Genomic DNA, 25,365 nt, shown 5'->3' on the forward strand with positions numbered 1-25,365 from the left:
CATATGGAAGCTTTTAAAAATTAAGCAGTGGGAGTTATTGAATGCATACTATGATTGAAACTGTGAGCCCCAAAGCTGCTGTGGGCAGGGATTGTCTCTATTGCTGAATTGTACTTTCTAAGTGCTTAGTACAGTGCTCTGCGCAAGAAAGCGCTCGATAAATACGATTGAATGAATGAAAGGGACTATCTCCAACCTGGTTTGCTGGTATCCACCTCAGTGCTTAGAACAGTGTCAAGTACATAGTAAGTGCTTAATAAATACCATAATTATTATTACTTTGTGTAGAGCACTGTACTAAGTGCTTGGGAGAGTACAGCATAGCAGAACTAGCAGACATGTTCCTGCCCCTAGCGAGCTGACAAGCCTAAAAACTTGCCTTTCTTGTGAGTGATGGAGTTTCTTACCAAACCTTGGTTTGAAAAATGGAATTTGTAATACTTGAATGGGAATATAGGACTGCACCAATTTGTCATAGTTTTGATTTTCGAAATTGTCAGATTTTCAAAGGGATCATGTCCTTTTTTGGGCTCTGGCAGTTGGCAACATGCATTTGTCGTGAAGAATAGAAGCAGATAAATTCCCAGCGGTCCACCTTCCCCTTTACGCACACTTCTGTTGTTAAAAGAATAGTTCCAAGGAATGAGGAAATATTTTGTGTAGCCCAGATGAGTGAGAATATTTACTGAATTAAAGGTTGAAGCTTAGTTGCCCTCTAGGGGTTTTATTTTAATATGGCAGATGAGAGAGAGAGAGAAAGTAAAAAAGAGAAAGAACACATATGTGTATATTTGTGGGTAGAACAAGAATGATGACTAGGAAAACATACTAGATGAACAAGTTGGTTTGGTTTTAGTTTATTTTAAGTAGTAGCTCATCTGGCAGGAGGGCAAGGAGAGCTTCATCAATCAATTGTATTTATTGAGCACCTAATGGGTATAGAGCACTGTACTAAGCACTTGGGAGGAGGGTACAGTACAACAGAATTGGTGGACATGTTCCCTGCCCACATCGAGCTTTCAGTCTAGAAGGGGATGGTTCCTTCGTGGTTCCTTTACACTTCCGTGTTCCTCAAACTCAACCAAAGTCTCCAAGTTGTGTTTTGTGACAGTTGCAACAACTCCTTGATATCGTTTTGTATCGTTTTGTACCCTCCCCACCTCCCCACTGCATCTTCTGTCACAGCATCCCCTGCCTCTTTGTGCAAAAAAACCCTAACCGCAGTGTTCCTGAAGGGATATCATTTAAAAGGTAAATCATCTGGATCCCCAACCTCTGTCTCTTTATTTTCACTACATTTTCTTGGCAGTTGTATGTAAAGGAGTTGGAAGTCTTCTCCCTCTGAAGCCGGATCGTTTCTGTACTGGCTACTTGGACTAACTAATTTCCATTATATTACTATTAGTATTATTTTTATTATATTAACTGCGTGCTGTGTGTCAGGCATAGCTCCAAGCCCTGGGATAGATACAAGTTAATCTGGTCAGATACAGTCCCAGTCCCATATGGGACTCACAGTTTAAGTAGAAAGGAGAACACTTTATAGATAAGGAAACCTTGACACAGAGAAGTGAAGTGACTTGCCCGAGGTTACTTAGCGGGCAGCTCTCAGACCTGGGATTAGAACCCAGGTCCTCTGACTCCCTTACCCTTGAGGAGTCTACAAATACAATGGGGAAAGTATGAGAGCACAAATTGCAAGTATACGCCAGGTATGAGGCTGAGATGAGACAAAATGATAAAAATGAAAGCAGGCAATTAGCTATTCATTCATTCAGTCGTATTTATTGAGTGTTTACTATGTGCAAAGCACTGTATTAAGCGCTTGGGAGAGTACATTATAACAAGAAATGCACACATTCCTACCCCCCACTGAGCTCGTGCACATCAAAGCCGGTTAATCAATCAGTGCTGTTTCAGAGCCTGTGAATTTAATGCAGTACACTGTATTATGCCTGTGAATTTAATGCAGTACACTGTATTACCATTTATCCTTGGTTGAGAACACCCTCAGGAAAAAAATAAGGCCCCTGCCCTCAGAGGTTTTGCAATCTAAGAAAAAGAGGCTGGGCAGCCTGGAAATGTTAGCTGCCTGTCTGTTTCTTCTTTGTCTTTTAGATTCTCAATTCTCCTTGTTTCTCTGCCCCCTTCTTTCTTTTGCTTTCCTTCTCAATTCCTCCCCGTGTGTCACTGTCACCTCTCTTTTACCGACTTTCTCTTCTCTACAGCCACTGCCCCTACGCCATAGGACCCCCCCCCCCCGTCTTTTCTTTGAGCTTTTGAAAATCTGGTCACTTTTCAGAACAATATGGTTGACAGGTGAAGCAGTTTCTGTGGTGTGCCTCGAGCATACCGAATGCTTTTTCCTTGCATCGTTTCAATCCGAAAGAAAACGTAATCCTGCTGAGTTCTTACTTTTGTTTTTAACTTTTTCTTTTCATAGGGAAGAATGGTGGGAAAAAACTGCCATGTTTTTCAGCCTGAAAAATATACATTTGTATGGTAATTTTTCATGTAGACTTTTAAGAGTGCAGACTTTAGAGGTAAGGAATCGTTGTATCTTAAGAGCCAAGCAGATGTATTTTGGGGGAATGTAAAGTTATCTGCTTTATCTCCATCTTGTGGTAGGAAAAGTGGAAGACATTTTTTGGACCGTAGTCTGTGAACTTTTAATTAACTCAACAATTCAACTTCTATAGATGAACTTTAAAATTCTAATGATGTGAAGACCATAAGACTACTCTGTTCTTTTTTGAACCGTCTTCCTCTCCCGCTTCTACAGTGATCAAGTTAGTCATTTGATTCAGAGGGCTATTACCGAAAGTGGATTTTTTTGGAAGTATGGGGAGCCATTTCATAGTTTTGGTTGGACTGGTTGGACTGGTTAGGAGAGATTACAGGACCATAACAGAGAGCTATAATAAAGGTGTCCAGGTCTGATTTCTATCAAGTGACTTGACTACATCTTCTTTTACTTTATTTTGGGTCAGTTTTTCTATTTCTGTATGTGCTTGGGTGTCACTTAATTTTGGTGTGCTCTTTGGGACGCCCCGAATTATTAAACAGACGCCTTTGGACTTAAAAAGAGGCATTGCTCTCAGAAGGCTGTGGGCCCTGTTCATTTAGTATTATTCACTGAAACTCTGTGAGGGATGGAATGTTTGTAAACATCAGTTTTTTGCCACTGTGTCGTTTAAGAAAATATGTCCATTCTTGTTTATAGTCAGTTTTCAAATCTGTGACAGGTCTTTAAAAATGTGAGAACTGTAGGTCAGTCTAATACTGTAAATCTAGCTTTAAACCATTGAATGTTTACTCCAAGTTACGCAAAACTACTATTGAGTTACTGTTGGAAACATTCCATGTCTTCTGGCATTTCTTGGCTACAATAGGAGGATCGGGAAGAGGGCAAGCAAGGAGGGGACAAGGAACAATCAGTAAGGTTATAGAGAAACAATTTTTAATGGAGGGTAAAATATGTTAGAAAGTGCAGTGTATTGAAATATGAGGTAGGGGTGAATGTCAAAGTTATTAAGGGGAATAGATTTAAGCACATAGGTATATGAGAAGCAGCGTGGCCTAGAGGAGAGAGCATGGGCCTGGTAGGACCTGGATTCTAATTCCGGATCTGCCAATTGCTTGTTGTGAGACCTTGGGCAAGTCTATTCTCTGGGACTCAGTTTCCTCAACTGTAAAACAGGGATACCAGCTATCCATCCTACTTAGACTTCGAGCCCCATGCGGGATGAGGACTGTGCCTGACCTAATTAACTTGTACCTACCCCAGTGCTTAAAACAGTGTTTGACACACAGTAAGTGCTATTATTATTATAAAACAAAAAACAAAACAAGCATACATAGGTGAAACAGAAGGGAGGGCTAAGACAGGGAAGTGAGGGCTTAATTGAAGAAGGCCTCTTGGATGAGATGTGATTTTAGTGGGGCTTTGAAAATGGGAGGAGAGGTGGTCTATCTGATAGGAAGGGGGAGAACATGGGCAAGGGGTTGTTGGCCAGACAGATGAGATCGAGGGACGGTGAGAAGGTTAGTATTAGAGGAGCAAAGTGTGCGGGGTTTTTTATTTTGGTTTGGTTTTAGGTTTTTGTTTTTTAATGGTATTTAAGTGCTTACTATGTGCCAGGCACTGTGCTGGCATAGATACAAGCTAATCAGGTTGCACACAGTCCAGGCCCCACATGGGGCTCATAGCCTTAACCCCCATTTTACAGATGAGGTAACTGAGGCATAGATTTAGCCAAGGCCACTCAGCAGAGCAGCGGCGGAGCCGGGAATAAAACCCAAGTCCTTCTGACTTCCAAGCCCATGCTCCGTAGGAAATCAGTGAGGTAAGATAGGGTGGGGAGAGATGATTGAGTGCCCTTAAAGACAATGATAAGGAGTTCCTGTGTGATGCAGAAGTAGGTGAGCAAGCACTGAAGGCTTTTGAGGAGTGGGGAGGAAAGGACTGAGTGGTTTTTCAGAAAAATGGTCCGGGCAGCAGAGCGAAGCATGGACCGAGAGTGGGGAGAAGACAGGAGGCCGGGAGGTCAGCAAGGAGGCTGATGTGGTCGGGAAGGTGGGATAGGATAAGTGCTTGGATCAGCAAGAAGCAGCGTGGCTTAGTGGATGGAGCATGGGCCTGGGACTCAAATACCTGGGTTCTAATCCTGTTTCTGCCACTTCTCTGCTGTATGACCTTGGGCAAGTCACTTCACTTCTTTGTGCCTCAGTTACTGTATCCGTAAAACGGGAAATAGAACTGTGAGCCCCTAGTGGGTCAGGGACTGTGTCCAGCCCGAGAATCTCGAATCAATCCCACTGCTTAGTACAGTGCCGGGCAAATAGTAAACACTTAACATATGCCATTCAAAAAACTGAAAAAAAAGCAAGGTAGCAGTTTGGTTGGAGCAGAAAGGTCGGTAGAGCTGATCTGTAGGTAGATTAGACTTTAAGCCCGTCAAAGGGCAGGGACTGTCTCTATCTGTTACCGATTTGTACATTCCAAGCGCTTAGTACAGTGCTCTACACATAGTAAGTGCTCAATAAATACTATTGAATGAATAGAACTGGCAAGATTGGGAGGGGGCTGGAGGAGGGGGGCAGACCATGACTTGCTCCAGAGCCGCTGCATCCCACCGCCAAGGCCTCGGTCCCATAGATGCCGCCCTGAGTCGGGGCGGCTACTTTCACGTTTTTAACCTCCTCCCTCCCTTGGCGATGGCCTCACCCTCCATCCGAAGCCGCCTCTCTCCCTCCCCCGGCCCCCCGCACAGCCCCACCAGACAGAGGAAGAAAAGGAAGGCTCCCTGATCATTGGGGTGACTCCCTGGAGCCCCGATGGCTGAGGAGTTCCAGGCCGCACGGCACTGGCTCCCACCCGGCCCCCTCAACCATGCCGTAGGCCTCAGCCCGACCCGTAGCTCACCGGACCGGGCTTTGTAACTCCAGAGAAAAGCTGTGCCGCCATGCCCGGAAGTGGCAGAGTTTCTCCAAAATGGAGGGTCAAATTCTCCTCCGAAGTAAAAGTTCTCTCCGAAGGAACTATCACCCTTCTCATGGTTGCATCCCAGAGGGTGACGTGGAGCAGCTGTTGGATTAGCCCCGGGTAGAAGCGGGGATCTTTTCAGTCCTGACTCTTGGAATGCTGGGTGGTGGGATTCTGGATCTACTCTGTGGTGTTGGAAGTTTGCCTGGTTGTCTGGTTGAAAAATGTGTGTTGAAGAGAGAATGACCGCGTAGTCTCTGAAGGGTCCTGTTAGTGGCACTCTCTCTACCATTTGGATAGTCAGCAGAGCAGCCGCTGTTTGAATTTGCTAGGGAAAACACTGAATTATTAATTTCCATAAATAAAATTTCCATGGCAACTATTTAACGTGAATTTATTTCCTCTTTATTCCCATCTACCCTGTTGATGTCCCATTGAATGATTCAAAGCCCATTCAGTTTGGCCGTAAGTTTTTTCAGCTTGCGCCTTGGCTAGAGCACATTTAGGGAATTAGGAAGGCTGGACATGTCACATTATTGAAGAAATGGTTTGTGCGCCTAAACGTGGCACTGGAAGGGGTGAGTTCCACAGTGCGAGTTGTCCTTAACCCGAGCTTTCACCAGAAAGCCACCCTCATAGGATTCGAGAATTGGGAAGGAAGCAGTGTGGCCTAGAGGAAAGGGCACAAGCTCATGAATCAGAGGTCCTGGGTTCTAATTCGGGATCTGCCACTTGCCTGCTGTGTGACCTCGGGCAAGTCCCTTAACTTCTCTGTTCTTTCATTTCTAGACCGTAGACTGTAAGCTCGCTGTGAGCAGGGAATGTGTTTGTGATATTTTGTGCTGTATTCTTCCACCTGCTTAGTACAGTGTTCTGCACACCAGTAGGTACTCAATAAGTGGGATCGATGGATTAATTTTCTCATCTTTAAAATGGGCATTAAATACCTGTTCTCTCTCCCCTTTCTACTGTGAGCCCCGCTTGGAACTGGGACTGTGTCCAGTTTGCATACACTCGGTGCTTAGAACTATGCTTGACCAATTTATTTATTGAGTGCTTACTGTGTGCAGAGCACTGTACTAAGCACTTTGGAGAGTACAATATAACAGAGTTGATAGTCATGTTCCCTACCCACCAGGAGCTTACAGTCTAGAGGGGGAGATGGGAATGAATAAAAATGAAGAAATTATGGCTAGGAACATAAGTGCTGTGGGGCTGAGGGAGGGGTGAATAAGCCAAATGCAAGGATGGTGCAGCAGGGGGTGGGAGAAAGGAAGTGAGGAAAATGAGGAAAAGGAAAGCCTTTAATAAGGTTTTCAAGGTGGGGAGAATGGTTGTACGTGGAATATGAAGAGGGAGTGAGTTCCAGGCCAAAGGCAGGAGGTGGGTGAGAGATCATTGGCGAGATAGATGAGATTGAGGTATAGTGAGTAGAGGAGTGAAGTGTGCGGGCTGAGTTGTAGTAGGACAGCAGTGAGGTGAGATAGGAGGGGACAAGGTGATTAAGTGCTTTAACACCGATGGTAAAGAGTTTCTGTTTGATGTGGAGATGGATGGGTGTTTGACACATGGTAAATATTTAGCAAGTGTCACAATTATTATTACTCTTAATAATTTTTACAGAATGCAACCACGTAAGACCAACCTGATCATTTCATCCACGGCACCCTTTCCTATGTAGCATAAAGGTTTGCCGGAGTTATTCTGTCCTCACCGAGGATGTTCCGTTCTTACCCTCGTTGTTTAGGCTATCCAGTCCCAGCGAACAGTTGGCAACGTGCAGGGGTCGCTCTAGCCGTCCCGGCCCTTCCTCCGGCCACTTCCTCGCTGCGGCGGAAGGCCCCCCTCTTGGCTCTTTGGGAGCCGCCGGCCCTCGCGGGTCCAAGGGGCAACTGTCCCAGGCCACCGTCTCACCTGTCTCTCTCTAGCCGCCACCCCTTCTCCTCCCAGCCCTCCCCGGGACCGTCTGCTCAGCGCCTCCTCCCCAAGCCCCCTTGTTCGTGGTTCCTGGTAAAGAAATTGTTTTTGATCTGTGGCTCTCGGCCAGACTGTGCTTTTGGTTTGCGGCTCGTCAGCTCCTGAGGCTCGAACACCTCTGTGCAATACTGACAGGTGGCCGTCCTTCGTAATCATAGCTAATACTAACACTAATAATGCTAACTGTGGCATTTGTTAATCACTCTCTCTGCGCGCGAGCACTGTGCTCGGCAGTGGGTTAAATAGAATCAGATCAATCAATGGTACTTCCTAGACATGCAGGTGGATGTGGTTGGAAAAGAGAGCCGACAAAAGCGATTAAAAATGTTCTCTTCCCCCGCCATTGAGGCCCAAGCCTCACTTTCTCTGCAGCTAACACACACAGGAATGTGAAGAAGAGTTCACACCACAAATGTCCTCTTAAGGAGAAGCTCAGGTTTAACGAGCAAAACCAAAAATGCAGTACACACAGTGAGCAGCTCAGCTCTTGATGGTATATTCCCCGGTAGCTTGAAGACAACTGTCCTCCCAAGCGAGGGTTCATCTCTTCAGCGTACCTGCTCCGTTTATTGACGGGGGTCGGAGGGGTGGGGGAGAAACACCCCAATCGCTCTTAATGGCTTCAGTCGGGGGCGTTGCAAGCAGCGTGGTGTAGCGGATAGAATAAGGACCTGGCTTCTAATCTTGGCTCCATCTCATGTCTGCTGTGTGACCTTGGGTAAGTCACTTCACTCCTCTGGCCCTCACTTCAGCTGTAAAATGGGATCGAAACTGGGAGCCGTATGTGGGACAGGGACTGGGTCCAACCTGAATAACTTATATCTACTTTAATGCATATTACCATGCCTGGCACAGAGTAAGTACTTAACAAATGCCATATTAAAAGAAAACAAAACACAAAGGCAAAGGATCTGTTGGTGTTAAAGTTGAGCCACTGCATATGGAATCAGTCAGTGGTATTTACTGAGAGCTTACTATGTGCAGAGCACTATACTAAGCACTTGGAAAGATAGACTACAAATGAGTTGGCAGACACATTCCCTGCCCACAACAAGCTTACAGTCTGAAGTGCGGAGAACGGTCTGAAGGGGATTCTATGGAACTGTGTTTGGGAATGCACAAGGAGAAAGCTGACAGAATTTATCTTATTGGGTCCCCATTACTTAATAATAATAATAATGTTATAATAATAACATTAAAGTGCTTACTCTATGACAAGCACTGTACTAAATACTGTGGTAAGGTATGCAGAAAGGACACAATACCTGTCCCACACAGAGCTGACGGACTAAGTGGGAGGGAGGACAAGTACTTAATCTCCTTTAGCAGATGAAGAAAGAGAGGCACCAGGAAGTTGTGATTTGCCCAAGGTCACACAGCAGCCAAATTGCCAAATTGGGATTAGAACCCAGAACTCCTGACTCTTGGCCAGTGCCATTTCCCCTAGGCCATAATGTTTACTTAGGTTTGAAGGCCCCATTGCTACTCATTATGGCTTTGTGTAGAATAATGATGCAGATCCCCAATATAAATGGAGAAGTTTGGGCTTGAGAGTTGAGAACGTGTATTTTAATCCAATTACTTTCATCAGTTACCTGCCATTGTGATTTTGGACATGTTACTTAACTTCTCTTGCGCCTCAGTTAACATCACCCATAAAATGGAGATAAAATGCACCTTCTCGCTTCCTCTTAGGCTATAAACTTCATGTGGGGCACGGCCTGTGCCTGGGTCCGCTTCTCTTGTACCTTTCCCAGTGCTTTGCCCATAATAAACAAAGCAGCATGATGAATGGGAAAGAGCAAGGGCCTGAGAGTCAGAGGACCTGGGTTCTAATCTCAGCTCTGCGCTGTGCATGCTGTGTGAATTTAGACAAGCCACTTAACTTCTCTGGGTCTCAGTTCCCACATTTGTAAAATGGGGATTCGGTTCCTGTTCAGTCATATTTATTGAGCGCCTACTGTGTGCAGAGCACTTTTCTAAATGCTGTTCTGCCTCCTTCTTAGACTGTGAGCCTAAAGAGGGACAACGACTGTGTCTGACATCATGATCTTGTTTCTCTCCCAGTGCTCAGTACAATGCTTGACACGTCGTATCTTATGCTGTTGTCGTCTCTGATCGGTAGCGACGCCATGAACACATCTCTCCCAGAACGCCCCACCTCCATCTGCAGTCGTTCTGTAGTGTATCCACAGTAAGCCCTTAACACGTACCACCATTATTAGTAACAAATACTCCGGTGATTCTTGTAGTTGTTATAGCCTTTCCAAAGCGATGGCCGTGCCGGATCATTACTTGAAGGTGATGGTCCATCGTCGAGCCCCCAGCTCTGAAGCCTGGCATTTTTAGAACATCAAGAGTCGTTCAAACTAGAGAGGCCCCGAAAGCAGAATCCTGATCCGCTTCAGTCGTCGTCTTAACTTTGGGGTTGGGCTACAGTAACAGAAGGCGAGAGTAATTACTTTCATTCATTCATTTGTATTTATTGAGCGCTTACTGTGTGCAGAGTAGTGTCCTAAGCGTTTGGAAAGTACAATTCGGGGACAGATAGAGACAATCCCTACCCAACAACGGGCTCACAGTCTAGAAGTGGGCAGACAGGTCCTGACAGGGAGCGAAGGCTGACACAGGGATGGGTGAACGTGGCAGGCCTGCCCGCACCCTGGTCGGCAGAACGACTTGGGCATTCCCCTCTTGGGGCTCCCCTCATCCCCTTCTCCCCCAGAACACCGAGGGGAAGCCTGTTCACCCAGATGATTTGGGAACATTTAATTTTCCTTATAAAAATGAGTTTCCGAAGGCAGGCGACTTTGTCTTGTACTTCTTTTGTATGTATCTTGTACTCGTGGTGCTCAATTAATATTGTGGAATGCTAATAATAGCTGTACCTTGCCACTGGTGAGGGGCTACTTTTTTGAGTACACTGAAGATGAGTTATACTTCGTGAGTTGCACTTTGCAAGTAAAAATCTGAAATACTGATTTTTAGGGATCTACAGAGATGATTGGGTTTGTCGGCCATCCTCTTCTCACCTCGCATTTGGCACTTCGCACTTCCAGAGCCAGGCCGCACTCAAAGTGGTTCACCTCGCCATCCCCTCGGAGATTCTTCCACGCTTTTGGGTGGAGTGCTCCACCACTGTATAATTTTCTCTCAGATTACCTTGCCCGAGCACAACTGAAGTGTATTAAATGGTGTCCCTGAATTTTTGACATCAAGCAGTCCCTTTGATACATTCTACCATTCGTCAGCTTTTTTGCCCACCAGAAGTACTGGAGCCTTTATGCTCTGCCCGTCTTCTAAAGCCCCCTCTCAGGATCGCACCCGGAGAGTTCCCAGGAGGGAGAGTTAAGCAGAAGCCTATCCATTCTATTCCTAGCTTGGACAGGCTAGCGAGTGGAAGGCAATCTGCTACAAGTCGAAAGTCATCTATACCGGGCAGCAGTGGCACGGGAGAGAGTCGAGGACAGGGGCTCAATTTTACTATGCGGAAGAAGGCAATGATAGACCACTTTCGTATTTTCACCGAGAAAACTCTATGGATACACTACCAGAACGATTGCAAGATGGAGGTGGGGCGTTCTGGGAAAGATATGCATTCAATAGTATTGATTGAGTGCTTACTATATGCAGAGCACTGTACTAAGCGCTTGGAATGCACAAATCGGAAACAGAGACATCCCTGCCCTTTGATGGGCTTACAATCTAGTCGGGGGAGACAGACAGACAAGGACAATGGCAATAAATAGAATCAAGGGGAAGAACATCTCATTAAAACAATAGCAAATAAATAGAATCAGGGTGATGTACATCTCATTAACAAAATAAATAGGGTAATGAAGATATATACAGTTGAGCAGACGAGTACAGTGCTGAGGGGATGGGATGGGAGAGGGGGAGGAGCAGAGGGAAGGGGGGAGAAGAGGGTTGTTCATGGAGTCGCTGTGGGTCGGAGACGACTCGACAGCATGAGCCAAGACCAGATCTTCAAACACAGCTGAGGCACTGGTTGAAATTATAGAGCCCAAAGCATCATTCCCATCAATAACAATAGCATTGGTTAAGCGCTTACTCTGTGTCAGGCACGTAAGTACTGGGGTAGATACAAGTTAATCAGGTTGGACCCAATCTCTGTCCATGTGGGGCTTCCAGTCTAAGTAGAAGGGAGTAGGATAAAAGCACCATTTTACAGATGAGGAGGTCGAGGTAGAAAGAAGCGAAATGGCCCGTCCAAGGTCACCCAGCAGACAAGAGGTGGATCCGGGATTAGGACCCAGGTCTTCTGACTCCCAGGCCCAAGATCTTCTCACTAGGCCACGCGAAATAGGAATGAACTTGGGTTCTCCATGTCATCTTGATCCATCCTGGTGGTGTCGGGCCCGTTCCCCCTCTACCTCTCCAGTAGCTCCCGAGCCGTCAGCATCACATTTCCGCCTCCATGGCTCTCCCCATAGGACCTCCGGACCTCCAGCCTCCCGTTGGCCTCGTGGCCCCTCTGGGAGCCGTTCTCGCCCGTAGTGGGTCCCGACCAAACCCACGTTATTGACCGTCGAGCAGACGGAAAGGGAGGCCTGGTTTCAAGAAACAGACTCTGTTTTATGTCAGTTTTCTGTTTGCCCCTTGTAAGATGTATTTAATTAATTCATTCCATCTCTGTGTTCACATTAATCTGATTCCCCTATATATTGTCCAAATTAGAATAATTCTTTAATCAGCTGTGCTCTGCATGCCATGGTAGACTAGACTAGAAAAGCCACCCCTGGCATACTGAAGACGCACGTATTTTATTTGTTATTGTAATTTAAAAGTAAAATCAGAAATATTGATTTCTACTTGACTGGAGAGATGATTTAGTTTGAATATCAGTCTGATCTTAATCAGGTGAGAATTAATTGGGTTGGAGGTATTAGATATTCAGTGATGTTAACTGAACCATGATCAATCTAGAGAGAGGCTTTCTTTTGTACTGTGTTAGAATGATCAAATAGCTTCTGCCCTACAGTGTAAAACAATCTTTTCATGTTCATCCTTCTACCTTCTTGGCTCATTAAATGCATCGCTACATTTGTTTGGTGCATGCTGAGCGATCTTCAAAGTAACAAGCTAATAACCCACAATTTAATACAGAATTAAAAGCATAATAACTTTGTCATCAAAACATCATTGATGTCAGAGTTTGGGGACTGTGTGGTTGCCAAGTGCCAATTTGAAAAATCACCTACTTTCAAACTTGATTCTGGGGTCTTTGAAGATGACCAAAGGCAGTTTTGGTTTTTTTGGTTTTTTGTTGTTGTTTTTTCTTTTTACCTGGACAGCATTGCTGTGTTTCCCCCTGTGTTCAAGCAGGTGAAAATTAAGGTACCCGTTGCTGAGTGAACGTTTTTTATTTATTACTAATAGTAAAAACAGGAGCCTGTAACACTGTGTTTGGTCTGAATCATGAGCTGGACTTTTTCATTTATTTTGAGAGTGTGATAGCAATATCATAAGTGTTGGAAAAATATAAATGGTGAGATAGCACCTCCATAGGACTTGCTCTTAAGTAGTAAAATTGTCAAGCCTTTATATAAACGGCAGTCAGAACTAAGAGGATCGATTTACCCTGGTAAGTGGAAATACTGCACTTATTAGCCATGTAATTAAATTTATCATGACGTGCTTTTTATTCCCTTTCCTTCTTGGAAACCGAGAATTCGAACATCTCCTATCTTGGCAGTATGTGTGCTACGTTATCGGGGTTTTTTTTCCTACTCAGGCAGTTGGGGCGAATGTGTTAGATTCTGAGAGAGCCAAAGATCACTCAATGTAGCATTTGATCTCATCTGGACACTAAAAATAATGCTTTTTACACCGGATTGGGATCCCGGGAACAATATGTAAGCGGGGCTGTATTTGTAAATTTAAAAACTGGTGTAACTCGATGTGAAAATATTTTGAAATAAAGAAAAGCCAAGTAGTTTAGCATTTGGCTTGGTTCAACACACCTACTCTAGTTAAACTGCAATGTTAAGTTTTTGGCAATTATTTTAAACAAGGAGAAAATGAGGAATTGGTAAAGAGATTATTTGGGAATTGGGAAAGGTTTCTATGTGGCAGCTTTGGGCATCCTTTCTCTCTCCAACTCCTCCCCGCTCCCCGCCCCCCCCCCCCCCCCCCCCCGCCGCCCTTTTTAGAGCAATCCTGTAAATCTAAAAGCTTGCTCTGTGTATTCCATGTATTTTTAGAAATCTGTATATTATAAAAATGAACGAACAACGGTATAAATTTCAGTGTGGTATTCAGATAAATGGTGTAGCTAAAGTATTTGCAGGTGTTGGAGGCCGCAGCTGCATTTTCACTTTTTCAAGGGAAAAGTCACATTGTCTGTAGCAGCAACTGGTTGGGTAGGGAAGGCCTCGTGGAGGAGATGTGCCTTCAATTAGGCTCTGAAGGTGAGGAGATAAATTATCCATTGGATATGACGAGGGAGATTTTTCCAGGCCAGAGATGAGAGGTTGATGGCCAGACAGGTGAAATTGAGGTACAGTGAGTAGGTTGGCATTAGAGGAACGAAGCGTGCAGATAGGAGAGCGGCAAAATGATTGAGTGCTTTAAAGGCAATAGTAAAGAGTTTCTGTTTGATGCGGAGGTGGTTGGGCAACCACTGGAGGTTCTTGGGGGTGGCGGGGGGGTGAAACATGGACTGAATATTTCTGTAGAAAACCGATCCGAGCAGCAGAGCGAAGTATGGATTGGAGTGGGGAGAGGCGGGAGGCAGGGAGGTCAGCAAGGAGCCTGATAATCAAGGCCAGATAGGATAAGTGCTTGGTTCAACGTGGCAGCAGCTTGCAGAGAAAGGGGCGGATTTTAGTGGTGCTGTGCAGGTTGAACCAATGGGATTTAGTGATAGATTCAATATGTGAGTCGAAAGAGACGAGTCAAGGGTAACACCAAGGTTAAGGGTTTGCAACACAGGAAGGATGTGAGTCTTGTCTACGGCATTGGGAAAATCGGAGAGGAAAGGGTTTGAGTGAGAAGATAAGGAGTTCTGTTTCAAACATGTTAAATTAGAGGTGTCGGCGGGAACTCCATCTGTTGCCGAATTGTACTTTCCAAGCACTCGGTACAGTAAGCGCTCAATAAATACGGTTGAATTGAATGAATGAATATCCACGTAGAGATTTCTTGAAGGCAGGAGGAAATGTGAGACTCCCTTCTTCCCTCCCTCCCTTTCTCTCCCCTTCCCCCTGACCTTTGTCTTATCCTCCTGATGTTGGGCAAGGAGCCTCTTCAGAGGTAAACTTCAGCCCCTTAAGCTGTACGGAAGGGAGGTCAAGAAAGAGGGCAATGATGATTTATTTTGGAGGTTTTCTGGTATAAGTCTTAGTTGTGGTTTTAAATGTATCTTGATTTTCATCGTGCGTTTCCGTTTGTGTTCCAAATTCAGTCCTGCTGGTTCAGTCCTGTATTTGTTTGAATACAGTTCATTCAAGGTGTATGTAACTTTACAGTGGAATCCTGGATGAAATTTCTAGGTCTGTGTGTTTCCCTTCAGTCCTTATAAATGCAGGATGCTGGGATCCTTTCAGGTTTATGGTGGGGATATAGTGAAGCAGCCCCAAATTCAATCACTCAATCAGTCAGTGGTATTTATTGAGTGTTTTACGGTGCAGAACACTGCCCTAAGCACTTGGGAGAGCAAAATACAACATTAGTCAGTAGAAACGTCCCCTGGCCGCAACGAGCCTATAATCTAGAGGGGGAGACAGGCAATGATATAAATAAATTACGGATATGTACGCAAGTGCCACAAGGCCAAGGGTGGGCTGAATACCAGGTTTCCAAAGGGTACAAATCCAAGCGCATAGATGAGGTAGAAAGGAGAGGTAGCCGGGGAAAGAGGGCTTAACTGGGGTAGGCCTTCTGGAGGAGATGGGACCTTAATAAGGCTCTGAAGGTGGGGAGAGTAGTGGTCTGGCATATACGGAGGGGGAAGGAGTTCCAGGCCAGAGGGAGGATGTCGGCAAGGGGTTGGCGGTCAGATAGACGAGGTCGTGGCACAGTGAGCAAGCAGGTACCAGAGGAGCGAAGGGTGTGCGCTGGGCTGTAGTAGGGGATCAGCGAGGTAAAGTAGGAGACCGTAAACTGAGCGCTTTAAGGCCTGTGTAAGGAGTTCCTGTTTGATGAGGCGGTGGACGGGCAACCACCGGGGGGTTCTAAAAGAGTGGGGAGACATGGCCTGAATGGCTTTGTAGAGAAATGATCAGGGCAGCAGAGTGAAGTATGGACTGGAATGGAGAAAGACAGGAGGCAGGGGGTTCAGTGAGGAGGCTGATGCAGTAGGCAAAGGGAACCCAAATTCTCCTCAGGAATCTGTCACGTTTCCACTTCAGTTTTTCCTCCAGTGACTGGTGATATTTCTTCAGGATTAGAGGTAAATTAGAGTACACTACGAGCTGGCGGTCTGCCGTGAGGCGAGCGGATGGGGAAGCCTTTTCACGCCCCTGCCACACCTGTTCTCCCTCCAACTTAGCCTGGGAGCCCTTTGAGAGACAGGGACCCTGTCCGACCTGATTAGTATCTACCCCAGCATTTAGAACAGTGGTTGACAAGTAGTAAGCATTTAACAAGTACCATCATTATTATTATTATTTTGAGCTTTGTATATCCTTCACAAAGCCCACCCCACCCCAGACACAGCCCGGATTTAAGTGGGGGCCCTGGGCAGACACTGGCACCAGGGCCTGCTTCTGACCAAGGGTTCCACGACAGTAGTTCCACTCCTTACCCCCCACTCTTGGCAGGCTGGGGTTGATGTTGTTTTGTTCATTTTTAATGATATTTGTTAAGTTCATTCAATAGTATTTATTGAGCGCTTACTATCTGCAGAGCACTATACTAAGCGCTTGGAATGAACAAGTCGGCAACAGATAGAGACAGTCCCTGCCGTTTGATGGGCTTACGGTCTAATCGGGGGAGACGGACAGACGAGAACGATGGCAATAAATAGAGTCGAGGGGAAGAACATCTCGTAAAAACAATGGCAACTAAATAGAATCGAGGCGATGTCCATTTCATTAACAAAATAAATAGGGTAATGGAAATATATACAGTTGAGCGGACGAGTACAGTGCTGAGGGGATGGGAAGGGAGAGGGGGAGGAGCAGAGGGAGATGGGGGGAAAAGAGGGTTTAGCTGCGGAGAGGTGAAGGAGGGGTGGTAGAGGGAGAAGGGGAGCTCAGTCTGGGAAGGCCTCTTGGAGTAGGCGAGTTTTAAGTAGGGTTTTGAAGAGGGGAAGAGAATAAATTTGGCGGAGGTGAGGAGGGAGGGCGTTCCAGGACCGCAGGAGGACGTGGCCCAGGGGTCAACGGAAGGATGGGCGAGACCGAGGGACAGTGAGGAGGTGGGCGGCGGAGGAGCGGAGCATGCGGGGTGGGCGGTAGAAAGAGAGAAGGGAGGAGAGGTAGGAAGGGGCAAGGGGATGTACAGCCTTGAAGCCTAGAGTGAGGAGTTTTTGTTTGGAGCGGAGGTTGATAGGCAACCACTGGAGATGTGTAAGAAGGGGAGTGACAGGCCCAGATCGTTTCTGCAGGAAGATGAGCCGGGCAGCGGAGGGAAGAATAGACTGGAGTGGGGCGAGAGAGGAGGAAGGGAGGTCAGAGAGAAGGCTGACACAGTAGTCTAGCCAGGATATAACGAGAGCCCGTAGCGGTAAGGTAGCCGTTTGGGTGGAGAGGAAAGGGCGGATCTTGGCTATATCGTAAAGGTGAAACCGGCAGGTCTCGGTAACGGATAGGATATGTGGGGTGAACGAGAGAGACGAGTCAAGGATGACACCGAGACTGCGGGCCCGAGAGACGGGAAGGATGGTCGTGCCATCCACGGTGATAGAGAAGTCTGCGAGAGGACCGGGTTTGGGAGGGAAGATGAGGAGCTCAGTCTTGCTCATGTTGAGTTTTAGGCGGCGGGCCGACATCCAGGTGGAGACCTCCCGGAGGCAGGAGGAGATGCGAGCCTGAAGGGAGGGGGAGAGGACAGGGGCGGAGATGTATGTAAGTGCTTACTATATGCCAGGTTCAGTACTAAGCACTGGGGTAGTTATAGATAATCAGGTTGGACACAATCCCTATCCCACGTATGGCTCACAGTAATAATTACCATTTTAGAGCTAAGGTAACGGAGGCCCAGAGAAGTTGTGACTTGCCCAAAATCACCCAGCAGACAAATGGCAGAGCTGGGATTAGAATCAATCAGTGGTATTTAGTGAGTACTTACTCTGTGCAGAGCAATACAATACACAGAGTTGGTAGCCACCTTTGTTGCCCACTCGGAGTTTTACAGTCTTTCCCCAGAATCTCATCCATCTGAAGCCTCAAATCAAGGTCCCCTGCTTCCTCTCTGTCATCTCCAGCACCTCTGTATCCCTCACCTTCACCTTCAGGCACCCTTCCCGGGCTCTTCCTCCCAGCTGGTATTCTCCCTTTATTTTCTCTCCTCCTTGGCCTCTCACCCCCTTGGCCTCTTCATTTCCTAAGGGACTTATCTTAGAACCCAAGTCCTCTGACCCCCAGGCCTGTGTGCTTTCCCTTAGGCCACAGTGCTTCGTATTTGAGCTGGACTCCCAGGTTCACTTGATCCAGATCTCTGACCAGAACTGAGAGTTTCCAGAAAAAAACCCATAGTGGAGGCTTTCTATCCTGCTAGCTCTTTGACACTTGTCCCCTTCTGGTCACCTCCCCCACTAAAATCCCTTTCTTTTTTTTCACCCCAATACTTATCCTGAAAAGTTGGCACCTTCTGGCTGGGTCCTCTTACTTCTGGGGCTCCCAAAAAGGGCTTTTTCCAGCCTGTCTCAGTTGGCCAAAGTGGATTTTCTTCCTTTTTCCTGGGGTCAGAGGCTTGGGAAGTTGCCTTCCCTCTGCCCCCAGCAGCAGGGAAGGAGTGGATCTGAATTTCCTCCCCCACCTCCCAGGTCCCTGCATTAGTTCCCTCAAAGCATTCCATCCTTTTAGCATATGAATTTAAGAAAGCTCCCAGTAATCACTCCACTGTACCTTATCACCACACAACAATCGGACGCAGTCTGTAGTGGTTACTGAGCTGAACTGTGGGTGAGGCGGGGCCACCAGTCATCTTTGGAGAGGCACCGCGGGCCATTTCAAGCTGAGTTTCAATAAACTGGGATTTGACTGGAAATAGAAAATAGCATATTCCTAAAGAAATTTCACAACTCGGTCCATCTCGCTCATTCAGAATGTCTCCGTTCACCCCGTGAGCATCGTTTGTGTAGTCCGAGCTCTGTTTAAGAATCCTTCTGAAATTGGTTCCACCATCAAGGTTTTTCACATCATCGAAGGGTATTTTTTTTTCAAGTGCAGTCTGAGAAGAGTAAGTACATAGTTTATATCCTTGTAAGAATACTCCAATCTGAAAACCTGCCCCATTTTTCCTTCTTTATTAGCATTAGCACATTAAAGCTAGTTGACCGGAAGCTATTCTGTCACTTGGTAAGGACTACGCTTGACACTTCTGTTTGCTGGACCACATACCCCAAGCACAGCCCTGGGAAGCTAGGGATCTTGGTCTTGCAGTTGAAGTTTGGTTCACTAGGACATCGCGCCTTTAACCAATCAAGACCCGTGACCTAACAAGTGAGACGACCTCCTGGGGTCTTCAACCGTTTTTGACTTCACAGCTTTCAGAAGGAATGATTATTACAAAGAACCACACAGCACTTAGGCATTTGTCTACAGGGACTAAAACACAGATTGTCCATTGCCCAGGGCTTGAGGTAAAAAAAGCAAACAGATAAAAAAAAAACCCTTTAATGAGAACCCCACATTTATTGTTTTAATCTGAACGATAAATTCTTGCCTGAAATAACCCTTTAAAGATTTTTCTAACCACTCAGAACTCCAAACTCACATTGCATTTGTGTGTGTGAGGAATAGAATATTCCCATGTTTTTTTTCTTTCAAATCAATAGCTCTATGAAGAGAAACACTTGGCCCGTAAAATTTTCGGTCCCAAATACAGCCAGTAATGATGGCCAGCTCAGAGGAACTTTATCCTTATCCGGATAATTCTTTTTTAAAGGGAAATTATAATTGCTCTGTGCTCTAGCCAAATACGGAATGTGGAATGAGTTAGGGTCTTCGTAAAGGAAATTTCAGAAGGGTACCATCGAGATAACAGCCCTAGCTCAGAAGGGCAAAAGACTGGACGTTCTCTTAGTCCACTTCCTCTTGCAGTCCTGCAAGCAGAGCTACAGTAAACTGCAGGACATCCCATGCAGGAGCAGTGTGGTCTGGTGGATAGAACTTGTATGTGTCTGACAGTCAGAACGGCCTGGTTTCTAATCCCAATTCCCCCGTTTGTCTGCTGTGTGATCTTGGGCAAGTCCCTTAACTTCTCTGTGCCTCAGTTGCCTCATCTGTAAAATGGGGATTAAGACTGTGAGCCTTAATAGGATAGGGATTGTGTCCATTTGTATTAATTGGTATCTACCCCGGTGCTTAAAACAGTGCTTGGCACATAGTAAGCACTTGAATATCATTACTACTATAAACTCATTGTGGGCAGGCTGTATGTTATAGTGATGAGGATGGTATTTGTTGAGCGCTGGACCCTCCCAAGCACCTAGTACAGTGCCCTGCGCTCAGTAAATCCGACTGACTGGAGCTACTTGAAGTGGAAGACTCCCGTCACTCCCCCCAGCCCTGGAAGTCTGACCACCAGCTGAGGTATCTGAAGTTGTCAGCTGTGTGACTGTGGGCAAGTCACTTAACTTCTCTGGGCCTCAGTTACCTCATCTGTAAAATGGGGATTAAGACTGTGAGCCCCATGTGGGACAACCTGATTCCCCTGTGTCTCCCCCAGCGCTTAGAACAGTGCTCTGCACATAGTAAGCACTTAACAAATACCAACATTATTATTATTATCATTGCCACCCTCCTCTGCCCTCCCCTCCGCTCTCCGTCTGACCAGCATCCGCACGCATTGCAGCGGTCCCTAAGGAATTTTCACTAAGGCCAGGTTTACTGTGGTAAACAAAGTGGAGAATTGTCGTAATCATCCAGATCACTCAGGTAGTAAACCCATGTTTGCCTCAGTTGTTGGGATAGTTAAGGAAAAATTGGATTTTTTTTTTTTGAATGTGTGCAAATGTAGAACCTACCATTAAGGAAAAATAAAGTGCACAAAGCAGGTAGCAAGTTTGAATCTGCCACGTTAATGTAATGAAGGAGTCTGGTCACCCAAGTTCTCCGTCCTGCCATCCCGTGGAGGAGCAGCCGGAGGGCCGCGGGGAGACCTGGCTCTGGGAAGCTTTGGGAAGAACAGCGTGGCCTAGTGCAAAGAGTCCAGGCCTGGGAGGCAGAGGGACCTGGGTTCTAAGCCCAGCTCTGTCACTGGCCTGCTGTGTGACAGTGGGCAAGCCACTTAGCTTCTCTGTGCCCGTTACCTCATCTGTAAAATGGGGATTAAGCTTTATGTGGGACAGGAACTGTGATCCACCTGATTTGTCTTGTATAATCGTAATAATAATAATGTCGGTATTTGTTAAGCGCTTACTGTGTGCCAAGCACTGTTTTAAGCACTGGGGGAGACACAAGGTAATCAGATTGTCCCACGTGGGGCTCACAGTCTTCATCCCCATTTGACAGATGAGGTCACCGTGGCACAGAGGGATTAAGTGACTTGCTGACAGGTGGAGGAGCCGGGATTAGAACCCATGACCTCTGACTCTCAAGCCCGGGTTCTTCTCCTCTAAGCCACGCTGCTTCTGCCCCAGCACTTAGTATGGTTCCTGGAATATAGTAAGCACTTAAGTGCTATAAAAAAAGAGAAAAAAATAAAGAACAGCATCACCTGGCAGATCCCCAGTTGTGGCAGCTCTGAGGAGGCTTGAGTTGATCAGAGCCCAGCTTCCCGTGGCCCTGTCTCCCCGGCAGCCTTCTTTCCGCCAAGCTCCTTGGGGCTGATTTTCTGCCATTTTTTTCTGCCCCTCCCAACCAGCCCATCTCTCTCTGACCTTTCATTCAGTGGGAATGTTAGATATCAAGCGAGTAATCTCGTCCTCGCTTTCAGCTGGATCGAACAGTCGATCCAAACTACAGAATATGCCTTAATTCCACAGAAAATTTGTCTTTGAGTGTGGGCAGGGATCAGGTTTACCAACTCTACTGTATTGTTTTTTTCCCCCAAGCACATAGTACAGTGCTCTGCACACTGTAAGTGCCCAGTAAAGGCCATCGATTAATTTTTCTCAAAGATGTAGTGAGTAAGCATCATTCCACGGGAAATATTACACAAATGATCTTGGCCTTTGTTACTCAGAGAAATTATAACAAGCTGACTGAAGGAGCTGGACAGTATCCCTTGGAGATCCAAGAGAAAAAAGATGCTTTGGGTGGTTAAATTGTACCTAGGGGCAGTTTGATGATCTGTGGAACCCCTCCAAATGCTAGTATTCTCACTATGTACTGGTATTTAATTGCATTAATTTTGAGTGTTTATCCTCAAGAAGTACTAATTTTATGCTAATGGCAATCTTTTGTGGGTAATTATATTACAATTATATGCCTGCGGAATAAGGTGTACATGGTCTTTCGACATAACATTATTTGGCCCTGTGGAGACTATTGAAAGGCGGCAGAACTTTAAATCGGGTTTGTTGCAGAAATGAGTTGACAGTATTAGCAACATCACTCCAGATACATGAAAGTGTGCTAATGTGTTATGTGGTATGAAGGAAAGGTCCTAATTAAAACCTTGTAACTAAACAAGCGACAAAGACCTTACAAACAGCTTCAGGCTTGGCTATTCTTAAAGATCAAATTTGGTCAGCTAGTGAGAAAGCGGCTAGAGCCTTATTTTGATTCTTGACAGATCACTGCCATGCATCTTTAGCATCTTCCTGATAAAAACGTGTCTGTGCAAAGGAAAAGACAACTTACAACTAAGGCTTGAGCAGATCCAGGGACGTCCGGTTGTTTGCTAGTGCTTTACAATAACAATAATAATAATAATAATAATAGTAAAATAACGGCATTTGTTAAGTGCTCAGTGTGTTTCAAGCACCGTTCCAAGAGCTGGGGTAGATACGAAGTAATCAGGTTGGACCCAGTCCCTGTCACCCACATGGGGATCACAGTCTCAATCCCCATTTTACAGGTGAGGGAACTGAGGCACGGAGAAGTGAAGTGACTTGCCCAGGGCCACCCAGCAGACAGTTGGCGGAGCCGGGATTAGACCCCAGGTCCTTTGACTCCCTGGCATGGCTGTAAACAGGACCCATCAGTGGGTGAACCTGACTTTGAGTGGCTACCGGCAGGGCAGAGGCGCCTACCCCTGCCCGCCCCAAGCTTCAACGCCATTTTACTTTAGCTGCGATAGAGGAGGCAGTCCAGGAGGAGAGGCGGGAGTGTTCTGTAGAAGCAGTGTGGCTCAGTGGAAAAAGCCCGGGCTTGGGAGTCAGAGGTCATGGGTTCGAATCCCGGCTCCGCCACTTGTCAGCTGACTGTGGACAAGTCACTTAACTTCTCTGTGCCTCAGTTCCCTCATCTGTAAAATGGGGATTAAAACTGTGAGCCCCAAGTGGGACAACCTGACCACCCTGTATCTACGCCAGCGCTTAGAACAGTGCTCTGTACATAGTAAGCACTTAATAAATGCCAACATTATTCTCCTGAGAGAAGCCACCACAAAACTTGGGGATTGTTGAAGGTGGTGCCATTGACTCTCCCTGTGAGGTGAGGCCCTCTCAGCCCCTCCAGCCCCCTTTCATTTTTCTCCCTCCCTCCTACCCATCCCCTCCATCCTCCTGCAGTAGCTCGTTGTGGGCAGGGAACGGATCTGTTTATCGTTATATTGTACTCTCCCAAGCACTCTGTAAAGCGCTCTGCACACAGTGAGGCAGTCAGGAAATACGATCGATTCACTACAGTACAACAGAGTTGCTAGACCATTCCTTGCCCACAATGAGCGTAGTTTAAATACCATTGATGAGTTTTGTGGGGGCTACAGATATTGTTCAGTTCTTGAATAACAACCACTTTTAACCATTTGTTTCAGCTTTTACCCAGTGTTGCAAGGACACTGGTTTTCTTATGGTGGTAAAATGCCGGAAAGAAAATTCAGCACTGAAAGAATGTCTGACTTCCCAGTAAGTGGTTTTTTTGTTCTATTGTTGCGAGATATGTTTGACGTCAGGATACCTTGAGCATGATATCACAGCAGCTAACGTACCCGGTGTTACACACTTTTTCACTGTTGAAACGAAATTAGGGTGGTTGATCATAGGACGTTCCTAAAACATCATTACTATCTTTCTTTTGCCACCTGAGATTTGGCGTCTCCTGGCACGGGGAGCTGAAAATGGAGTGTCCCAGCCAGTTGTTGGCTTTATGCTGGTCTTCCTGAAAGAAGGGAAGGGGTTGGGCTAGGTGGCTTCTGGTGGTCTCTTCCAGCCCTGGGATTCTGGGGTGAAGTTTGAAAGAAATTGTTGGGGAAATGTCTAAAGTAAACACTGTACGAAATTTGGGGATTCAGAATTAATTGCACGAAGCATATGTAGCCTTTTCACAAATGGAATACTTGCTTAAAATAAAGTAAGTCTAGATTCTGTACCTCTCATGCTTCAAGATGTGGACTGTCCTTCGGTATTTGTGAGGCGGTCACTATGTGCCAGACACTTTACTAAGTGCCGGGGTGGATACGAGCTAACGGGTTGGACACCGTGTCTGTCCCACGTGGGGCTCACAGTCTAAATCCCCATTTTACAGATGAGGGAACCGAGTCAGAGAGAAGTGAAGTGACTTGTCCAAGGTCACACAGCAGACACGTGGAGGAGCCAGAATCAGAACTCATGACGTTTTGACTCCCAGGCCCGTTCTCTAAGCCACACTGCTTCTGCTAAAACAGCGAAGAGAGAAGAAGAAGAAGAAGAAGAAGAAGAACAGAGAAGCAGCGTGGTTCAGTGGAAAGAGCCCGGGCTTGGGAGTCAGAGGTCATGGGTTCGAATCCCCCCCTCGGCCACTTGTCAGCTGTGTGACTGTGGGCAAGTCACTTGACTTCTCTGGGCCTCAGTTACCTCATCTGTAAAGTGGGGATTAACTGTGAGCCTCACGTGGGACAACCTGATTCCCCTGTTTCCACCCCAGCGCTTAGAACAGTGCTCTGCACATAGTAAGCGCTTAACAAATACCAACATTATTATTAGAAAGAAGGTAATCAGATTGAACACAGTCCATGTCCCACATAGACCTCCCAAGACCCAATCACCATTTTACAGTTGAGGTCACTGAAGCCCAGGGAAGTGAAGTGACTTATCCGAGGTCACACAGCGGACAAGTGACGGAGCTGGGATTAGAACCCAGGTCCTTCTGACTACCAGGCCCGTGCCCTATCCACTAGGCCATGCTGCTTCTCACATTTCTAGCTGTGTTTGAGAAGCAGCCTGGTCTAGGGGTGAGAACAGTGGACAGTGTAGGGAGCTGAATGTGGGTTTTAGTCTCAGCTCTTCCCCTTACCTTGAAACAGGTCAACTTTATGCTCAAATGTTAAAAGCCAACTGGGGGCTTCACCCGTATTTTTTGAGTACCCTGCTGTTGCACGAAATGCCCAAAGATTTGTGACTCAAAAATCGCAAGGACTCAATTTTGTGTTTCCTGTAGCTATACTGATCCAGATTTTTACGAAGAGTGCAAAATGGAGTATTTGAAGGAAAGAGAAGAATTCAGAACAACCGGAATTCGTACTAAGAACCGGCTGCAAAAGCTTCCGTCCAGCATGTAGCAAACTACTAACTAAAACTATAAAGAACTCTGCTCTACTGATGCCTCTGATCGTTTGGAAGTAAGAAAACACAATGGCTTTCTGTGGCTCCTCCTAAAACATTAAAAGAAGTGTTATTTTTGGCGAGA

At 46.2% G+C, this 25,365-nt stretch overlaps 1 protein-coding gene across 3 annotated transcripts in view; it reads left to right on the top strand.

Annotated features, from left to right (window-relative positions):
* Positions 1 to 25,365, top strand: part of CMC1 (C-X9-C motif containing 1) — a 61,511-nt gene extending 36,146 nt beyond the window's left edge. For all 3 annotated transcript variants that reach the window (XM_029070956.1, XM_029070957.1, XM_029070954.1), the window contains exons 3-4: positions 23,516 to 23,606; positions 25,117 to 25,365. In XM_029070956.1, the coding sequence (XP_028926789.1) occupies positions 23,516 to 23,606; positions 25,117 to 25,237 (212 nt within the window). In that variant the 3' untranslated portion in view covers positions 25,238 to 25,365. The remainder of the gene's footprint in view (positions 1 to 23,515; positions 23,607 to 25,116) is intronic.

Source organism: Ornithorhynchus anatinus, chromosome 8 (assembly GCF_004115215.2).
Source record: "Ornithorhynchus anatinus isolate Pmale09 chromosome 8, mOrnAna1.pri.v4, whole genome shotgun sequence".
Classification (NCBI taxonomy): Eukaryota; Metazoa; Chordata; class Mammalia; order Monotremata; family Ornithorhynchidae; genus Ornithorhynchus; species Ornithorhynchus anatinus.